Source organism: Triticum aestivum, chromosome 3D (assembly GCF_018294505.1).
Source record: "Triticum aestivum cultivar Chinese Spring chromosome 3D, IWGSC CS RefSeq v2.1, whole genome shotgun sequence".
Lineage (NCBI taxonomy): Eukaryota > Viridiplantae > Streptophyta > Magnoliopsida > Poales > Poaceae > Triticum > Triticum aestivum.
In genome coordinates this window covers 372,375,291-372,384,639 of record NC_057802.1, presented here as the reverse complement: position 1 = coordinate 372,384,639, position 9,349 = coordinate 372,375,291, and the positions used below count along the sequence as shown (strand labels likewise).

General features: G+C 52.4%; 1 protein-coding gene across 1 annotated transcript; it reads right to left on the bottom strand.

Annotated features, from left to right (window-relative positions):
- Positions 1-1,403: 1,403 nt before the first annotated feature.
- Positions 1,404-6,217, bottom strand: LOC123078972 (putative protein TPRXL). The gene is made up of 5 exons (XM_044501636.1): positions 5,929-6,217; positions 4,584-5,168; positions 3,111-3,456; positions 2,955-3,032; positions 1,404-1,745 (listed from the first exon to the last, which is right to left on the bottom strand). Exons 1-5 carry the CDS (start codon positions 6,021-6,023, stop codon positions 1,695-1,697), a joined length of 1,155 nt encoding a protein of 384 aa, XP_044357571.1. The 5' UTR covers positions 6,024-6,217; the 3' UTR covers positions 1,404-1,694.
- Positions 6,218-9,349: the final 3,132 nt, after the last annotated feature.

The following is a 9,349-nucleotide window of genomic DNA, read 5'->3' as shown; positions in this document are numbered from 1 at the left end:
CAAAGGTCTCCCAACACGACGAACAACTCGCTGGTGCATGAACATGACCCATGCCTGAATCGCACTTATCAGTGCTGCTGCCTGAATTATCAACCTTATCCGTGCGTCCATAACCTAGTCGACATCGACGGTTCGTTCAACGGGAAATCAATCCTACATCTTGCCTAACGGCCTAACCACCGACCTAACAAAGGGAGAGGGGTGCTGCTTACCGGCATCAGAGACGAGGATGGCGTAGGGGGAGCCATGGCACAAACAAGGTCGATTAGACGGTGGCCAGCGGCAAGGGGAGCACCAGATCCGCCGCAAACGCCGCCGCCTCTTCCGCTTCTGCCGCCGCCTCTAGCGCAGATCTGAAATCGCAGCGCTGCCGGCGGTGAGGCAGTAGGGAAGAAAGTGGCTATGGGTGAGCGAGTAGAAAGGGGGGTGAGGCTAGATTTGGCGCGGGGACGGCGCGCTAGATTTCCCATCTCCCGCCATCTCCCCTCGACCTCGCGTCACATCCGCTCGTGCGACCTCGTGCCGCACTCAGGCTGGCTTGCGAGAAACTGCCGATCCAAGCGTTTTCAGCGAGTCAGGCTCTGGGCTGCTCTCGATGCGGGCAACCAAACACGCCCTGTATGATAGTATTACTATTTGGCGTGCAAGTGCGTCTTGACACTTGTTTTTCTTTTTTTTTGAAAACCTTGACACTTGTTTATTTGAGCATCGTGCAAGAGGCTGCGTTGCTGTCCCCACAGCCACAAGTGAAGGCGGAGAGACGAGGCAGAGTCGGAGAGCCACATCACAGCGCGTGGCGTTGGGGTAGCCGGTTGAAAGCTGTTTTTTTTACGGAAAGATATACTTTATTAACTCAAATAACGATTACATCATCCGCTAGAAATTTAACAAGAAAATTAGGAGGTGCATCCGCCCAAACATGAGGGTCGTTTGCACTCCCCCACTTTGCCAGCTCGTGAGCCGAGGGGAGCAACAGTTGCTCCTCGTTTCACGGCAAACCCCCAACCTGCTTTGTGCAAAAAAAATCAAAAAAGAAATTCGCCCACAAGTCAGTGCCACCTGCCACGGGTAGCGTATGCATTATGACCAGTGCCCCCACCTGCGTATACCACTACGGCAGTACAGCAATGACGTTCGCCAAGACACAAGGAAACGAAATGCAATACAAAACGGAGGACCAGTTCAGTCGCAAAAAAAAAAAAACGGAGGACCAGTTGCCCAGCCAGTGTCTTCGTGATGCCTCTTGTTTTTCCTTTGGAGGGCCCAGGTGCGTCGCTTCTTCCATAGCATTTGGCATTTGCCCGTGCATCAGGGCTAGGCCCATTTCGTTTGAAGCAAGGCCCACTGCAACGCAGGAACTAATTAAGACCGATAAGCAACCACCGAGTAAACGCAAACAACACTCGAGCTCGAAACGAGATTTTCTAACCAAGCCCCCGGAAAAGGAAAAAACAGCCTGCCTGGGTAGGCATCATCATCATCATCATTCGTCTGCAAGGCGAGCACGCACGCGAACTCTTGCCTGCGGCCAAGCCTCCTCCATCTCCATTTACAAATGTCGCGTCCATTCCTTTCGGCAATGCCCCCTCTACCGGTTTTGTTTCTTCTCCTAACGTAACACCCCTCGCTCGCTGACACACACGACATCCCCGTCTTCTTCCTTGGCCCTCGTCTCGTCTCCTCCTCTGCGCTCTTCACTCCGAGTCGCTGTCCATGCTCTCCATCCCCTTCAGCCCTCTTCGCCTCTGCATTCCAGATCAAGAGAGAGAGTTTTCTGTCAGTGCCGCGCTCAAGACCAAACCTTCATGGGAGACATTGTAGAAACGAAGACAAGTAACACTACTAGTACACTAATGTTCCTTCTAGGTGCTTAAATAATAGCTAGAGTATCCAACACCACAAGCACGACCTAACCACGCAGTCTTCCAGGACTAAACAGTTGAGTTCATGTTACAAGATTCCTTTCTCCAGATTACTACTGGTACAAGATTCGGAGATTTGGAGTTGGTGCCTCGTACTACTATAAACGTAGAGATTGAACTTGCAGTGATTTTTTTTTTTTACATCAACTTTCAGTGATGTTAATTCCAACAGATACTCCCTCCGTAACTAATATAAGAGTGTTTAGAATACTAAAATAATGATCTAAATGCTTTTATATTAGTTTAAAGAAGGAGTAGAAGGGAAAGGTTTTCAAATCTTCTTATTTCATTTTTATGCCCTTTTTCATGGTTACGATTCCAAGGTCTATCCGGGCGCGCCATCATGTGGTCCTGACAAGCGACAGATACATGTCTCCACATGGGCCCCTTCCACTGGATCGGCCCATTTGCAAGGGCACAAGTGCCAACGGCGAGTTGAGGCTCACAGGTGGACCTCATTCGCAAAGAGGCCTCGGGATTTTTCTTTCGTGCCTACTACTAGTAGTACGTACCGGTTGAGTTGTTCGACGGGTTTGGCTCATTTAATTTGGGAAAACCACACATGATAGTGCAGTTTGCAGGCTGATGAATCTACTTAACCTCTTTTTTTGGAGATGGATCAATCTACTTAACCTAGGAGATTCTTGAGGTTAGGGCAAGAGAGATCGCCTAGCACGGTTGCATCCTCACGTCCACAGCAATAAAGCGGGGCCAAATAACTCGGCACCGTCATCAATGAGCATCACGGGTCATCATGGGTCCCACGTGACCATCCTCCCAAAAGAAAAGAAAAGGGGCAACTAATTAACCTCGCTTTAAGGCTTTAATTCGCATTGCAGCCCATCAATCACATGCCCTGAACCAATCAACCTACCTGAATCAGAATCACCACTAGTACTTTTTCTTTTTTCTTTTTCCTTTTTTCCATCTCAAAAATCTATTTTATTTTTTTTCGAGGAAAAGAAACTATTTTCTTTGCAGCCGAAAAGAAACGAAAAGGAAAACTAGGAATTGATTGATTGTTTGTTATACCTTCTTGACACATTTCTTCTCTCGCACCTCATACCGGCCTTTGGTCAAATCCGAGAGCCACATCCCTGGAAACACGAACTGCAGCAAGACACAGGTTAGATGGATCCGATCGGATTCAGTTTTTACAGGAGCATGATGAGATAGATGGATGCATACTTGGAGCGACTTGTCCACGTTCTTGGCCCGCTTCTTGGGCCTCTGGGGCAGCTTGGTGCCCTTCATCACCAGGAAGTCGTCCTCCTTCTCCTTGCGGGACAGCGAGATGTAGATCCGGGGAAGCTCCAGCCGCTCCCCGCCCAGCTTCTCGCCGGCGCCCGTGCCGGTGCCGTTGGCGGCGGACACCAGCTGCGAGTCATGGTTGTTGCTGTGGTGGTGGTGGTGGTGGTGGTGGTGGTGGGCGTTCTTGGAATCCATGTGATGCTCCGCGGCGGGGGGCTTGTGGTGCGGCGCCTTGTCGGGCGACGACCGCTTGTGCACGCCGCCCGATCGCTCCTCAACGGACCTGATCGCGCAACCAAAGGAAGAAAACATGGCGTCAATCATGGGATCGGGGTGGCGTGGTGCTGCTGGTGATGATGCGGCGGTGGTTGGGAGGCTGCTGAGGGGTAAAGGAGAAGAAGGGTGGGTAGGGTGGTGGATCGGTGGTACTAGTACCAGAGGGAGACTCTTGCCACAACCAGATGCATACAATATATATGCAAAACCTAGCAAAGCTGCTACTACTAGAACTCACTTTTTTTCCCTTGCAGAGGTGCTACAACTACAACTGTTGATGCCCATCCATACATACAGAAAAGAAAAAGGAGATCGGACACACATATTTATAAGAAGAGAGATAGCCAACCATCTGCCCTACCGCTGGTACTACTTTCCCTTGATGCTGCGATTCATATCATGGTCGTGCTAACACGGAAGCTGAAATCTACTACTGGCGGCTAGATCGGCCGAACAATCCACGGAAGCTGAAATTGGCCCTGGAGTGAAAGGAATTTGAGCAGATATGGCAATCTAGTCGGGTCCCCCATGCATCACGCAATGTGTGACAAATACGGGCGCTGCTGGCTGCCCCTATGTCACCTCTTGTGTCCACGGATTGGTCAAGGGACGACAGGGACGGTAAAGTTACCGCCCCGTCCAGATCCAGACACGAAACTTTCCACAATAATAAAATCGCTTTTGAAAACGTAAATAAATGGCACGAAATTAGGAAAAGATGGAGCGATCCAGATCATCAAGGCAGTATGTCAAATATTATTACGTAGAAAAAATGAGAAAAACCTACTTGCTTCAAATTGTTGGAGGAAAAGAAAGGAATCTTTCGTCCAACTCCAGCACTTGCTGCGGTGCTAAAAGACGGACGGGCGGCACAGCTCACCAAAACCAAAGAGGCCCAAACCCGAACGCCGAAAACACCACGCGAATAAATAACGCCCACGATCCCACGACTCCAACAACAAGAACAAGATGGCCTAGCGGCCCGGTAGCTTTCCTTTCCTCGGGGGCAGAAGCGGAAACGGAAAAAGGGTCGCGGTCGCCGGGTAAAACCGGCGAGAAATAGGGGAGAGGAGCGGGGTCTCACCCAGGCCAGGATATGCGAGACGAGACGGGGACGCGAGGGCGAGGCCGTACCTGCTGTGGTGGGGAGGCTGGTTGTTGGCGTCTCCTCCGGCGACGCGGGGCGGGAAGGACGACGAGGACCTCAGGTTGGACCCCCGCGTGATCGTGGCCGGAGGAGGGGGCATCAGCTTCTCCGCCGGCGCCGGCGCCGGCGCCGACGCGCGCCGCTGGATCTTGCCGTTGCCCAGGGTCTGCCGACGCTGCGAGGACGGCGACGCCGACGAGGACGCCGCCGAGGAGTCGCGCCGGCAGCGGGACCGCTTGTTGTGCCCCCACTGCAGCAGCACGTCGCCGCCGACCGCGCCGGTGCCCGCGCTGGTGGAGCTCGGGGAGGCCGTGTCGGAGGAGTCGGAAGGGTGGTGCTGGCCGTGGTCCCGCGCCGGGCTCCGCGCGGCCGGCGGCTGCGGTGCACGCGCCCGGACCGGCGGCTTGGAGTCCGCCTGGGAGGCGGCGAGGTACGAGGCCAGTCGGGAACCGTCGGTGGCGGCCGCCGGGCCTTCGTCGTCTCTGAAGGATCTCGAGGCCGGCTTGCGTGCGACGCCGCCGCTGCCACCACCGTTGGCGAGCGGGAGGCAGTCCGGGCTGAGCCTTTGGTACCTGCAGCGACGCGGGTTAGCGATTTTGACCGGACGAAGGGATCTGCTGCAAAATGTAAGTAACAAATCGGCCGCCATGGAGTTGCCGATGAAATGAAAAGAACACACGGGATCGATCACAAAACGACCGCAAAATTCAACGGCCGGCAGAACCGGGATGGTGAACTCAAAGAACACGGAAACACTTGGGTCATGAACCATGAACTCCAATCTTCACACGAGGAGAGCCTTAGATGCAGCCAAGAAGAAACGGCAGGATGCTTGTCATCCGGACCAAACAGCCGGACAAGAGCATAGGAAACGAACGGAAAAGACGACCAGGAAGTATTCAGAGCACAAGCAGAAGACTGCCAAATACATACAGAGATTAAGAACGCCGAATCATTCATCAGGAGCCAAACGCAACCGCGCAAATTGGCATACTCAGAATCGTAACACCAAAGCACAGATCAACCAAACCGAAGAAGAAGAAGGGAAAATCCAGAAACTTAGACGACGGCGGCCAGATTACAACAAAGTAAACGCATGAAAGGTGAGAAATTTACAAGGCCGGCCAGTTGCGGCCGAGGACAGGCGAACAGATGAAATTCATCACCAACCAAAGGAGAACAGAAGCCGGAACCAAAAATCAAACGCACGCAAGATAGAAACAGCGCACGCGTCGATCTGAATACAAACAGAAACAGACACGGATGTAAGGAAGGAAGAAGAGCACGAAGAAGAGGAAGAGAGGGGAGAGAACACGGAGATCTGCCGGCTACCTCATCATGTCCAATGCGGGAACGGCCTTCAGTTTCGATGAGCTCGTCGACGCGGCGTCCCTGCCAATCGCGTGGACCTCGAGGAGGCCACGCATCAAAATTGGCCTCCGGCCAACCGCTCGAGGCAGGCTCCTTCCTCCTGCCGCTGAGCAATCACTCCCCCGTTCGTCTACACGGAACGAACAGGAGGCGGCCACGAAATTTGCAGGAAAATTCGTGAGAAGAAGAGGAGACGATGAGGGAGGGTGGGAGGAGGAAGAAGAGAGCAGCAATGGCGATGGGAGCAGAGCCGGGGGTCCAAATAGAGGCTTTATCTTTCGCGGCGTTCCCCTTCTGCCCTCGGGTAGGGCTGCCTATCCACCGTTCTGCCACCGCATTTGGCTGCCCAAACTGCCCCCACGTGGGTCGTGGCAGTGTGGTGATTTGCGGGGAATTCGTGGGTTTCTTGTCCACGAGGGCCGGGGAGATCCGTGCGGCCTCCTCTCTTGCCCTTCAAGCGTCCACTCGGAGATCTCGTCGCTAACAGACGTCACCGCAAACTAAATTGAGAAACAATTTTAGTACGGCTTGGTCATTCGAGCCCCACATGGCAGTCACTTATATTTGCGTTATGCTGTGCCACGTCTACGGGGAGTGCATCTCCTGGCGTACGGTCGCTGGCCCGTGGGTCTCCCAGATGAGTGCGCGAATTTACCAGAGAGCGCCGATCTGGTTTTGAACGAACGGTGATATGAGTTTGATGGGATCGCCACATGGACGGTACGTTGGTACGACCATACCGCATAGGCAGCGGACGGGGGACGTGAGGAGGCAGGCGGTTGTGCATCGTCGTCGTGATCGGCACACACGGCTTTCGCGCCCGAGGAGCGAACCAAAGCAGGCAGCAACGTTTGGCCCGTGGGGACGAATTTTTAGGGCAAACTCTGGTAGAGTAGTTATATTTGCAGACTCCATAATGCGTATGAATTGCCAGAGGCAACTCCAATCGCACGACCTATTCTGTCAACGCGCGTTCGTTTTTGTCAAAACGGACATAAAACGTGGCCCGACGCGTTGACGCAAACGGACAGTTTTTGTCAAAACGGACATAAACCGTGGCCCGACGCGTCGATGTAAACGGACGTGCGCCCATTTTTTATCCATCCGCGATCCATTTTGGGTCCAAATATGGCCGGGTTTCTGTCGGCGCGGACGTGCGCGATGCCCACCCTTGTCCTCCCCTTGCCCCCACCACACAGTAGCACATCCATCCCATTTCCTTCATTCTCTCTCAAAACTCTCCCGCCCTCTCGCCATGGCCGACGCGCCAAAGCCCGCCGCCCCCGCTGCCCACGATCGACGGCGTGGCCGGTAAGCCCCGCTTCACCCACAAGAAGCAGCCCAAGGAGCAGACGCCGGAGCAGTGGGCGATACATTCAACGAAGAGGGCTAGCCGGAGGAAGGTACAAGCCGCGCACCACACGATAGGAGGCACCACCATGGAGAATGAGCCCCTCGTCGCCAAGGCCACGCAACAGGCCCTGATGATTCTAGTGTTCAGCCATGGCCGCTCCGAGCCGGCCATTCTAGCCGCTGTTGCCATGCCCACGGTGAGCACGGGGACGTCGTTTTCCCGTTCGCCATGGGCGGAGGCGCTGCGCACCTCCCCCACGCTGCAGACACACAACTTATCCCCAACACAACCCGCAAGCCACCCGCTTCTCCACCTCGCGCGGAAGGGAGTGTGAGGGTGGCCACCCCACACCCACGTCCATCGACATCAATGCCACGCCTGTGGCCGGCGGGTTGTCCACCGAGGGGCAAAGGAAGCGGGCGCATAAGATCCCCGCTGGCAACCGTCCCGACGCCTGCCAACTGTTCGACTAAATGCCGACATCAACACAAGATGAGCCGGCCAATGAGTTCATCATGGAGAACATCATTTTAGAGGGTGGCAAAGGTGACTGGGGCTTCGACCCCAACGAGACCCAAAGTCAAGACGGGCGCGGCTGCTTGATAACCCACAAGTATAGGAGATCGCAACAGTTTTCGAGGTTAGAGTATTAAACCCAAATTTATAGATTCGACACAAGGGGATCCAAAAAATATTTGCAAGTATTAGCAGTTGAGTTGTCAATTCAACCACACCCAGAGATTAAATATCTGCAGCAAAGTGATCAGTAGCACAGTAATATGATAGTTTTGATAGTAGTAGTAATATCAATAGTAACGGTAACAGTGATAGCAATGATTTTGTAGCAAGTGTAACAGTAGTAACAACAATAGTAACTTAGCAAAACAATATGTAGGAAATTTGTAGGCATTGGATCGGTGGATTCGTTGGATGATATTCATCATATAATAGTCATAACCTAGGGCGATATAAAACTAGCCCCAGATCATAAATATAATATAGGCATGTATTCCGTAAATAGTCATATGTGCTTATGGAAAGAACTTGCATGACATCTTTTGTCCTACCCTCCCGTGGCAGCGGGGTCCATATGGAAACTAAGGGATATTAAAGCCTCCTTTTAATAGAGAACCGGAAAAAAGCATTAACACATAGTGAATACATGAACTCCTCAAACTACGGTCATCACCGAAAATTATCCCGACTATTGTCACTCCTGGGTTTACGGATCATAGCACGTAGTAGGTGAATATGACTTGCAAGATCGGATCTAAAACATAGATATAATGGTGATAACATAAACGGTTCAGATCTAAAATCATGGCACCCGGGTCCAAAGTGACAAGCATTAAGCATGATAAAGTCATAACAACATCAATCTCAGAACATAATGGATACTAGGGATCAAGCCCTAACAAAACTAACTCGCTTACATGATGAATCTCACCCAACTCCTCACCGACCAGCGAGCCTACAAAGGAATTACTCACTCCGAGTGGGGAGCAACGTGGAATTGGCGATGGAGAAGGGTTGGTGATGACGAAGATCGAAGATCCCCCTCTTCGGAGCCCAAAATGGAGTCCACATCTGGACTCCTGATGAAGAACAGGAGGTGGCAGCAGCTCTGTATCGTGAAACATGATAATTCTTTCTTCCTGATTTTTTCTCCAAATATGGGATTTTATAGAGTCGGAATCAAAGTCTGCGGGGCCACCAGGTGGGCACAACCCATCTGGGCGCGCCTAGAGGGGGGCGTGCCCTGGTGGTTTGTGCTCACCTAGCCCCCCCCTCCGGTGGTTCTTGGCTCCAATGTTTTTTTATTGGGATAATTAGATTTATGCCCCTAGTTGTGCCCCACTCGTCTGTTTTACCCCTAATTCCCAAAAGTCACCGGTTCTGTCCAAGTCACTTTGCTCCTCTTATGCTTTTGCCCTTTGACCGTTTGACCGTCAGTTTGAAAACTTCATAACTAATTCATACTAAATCAGAAAAATGCAAATAAGATACCAAAATGTTCAGAAAAACATC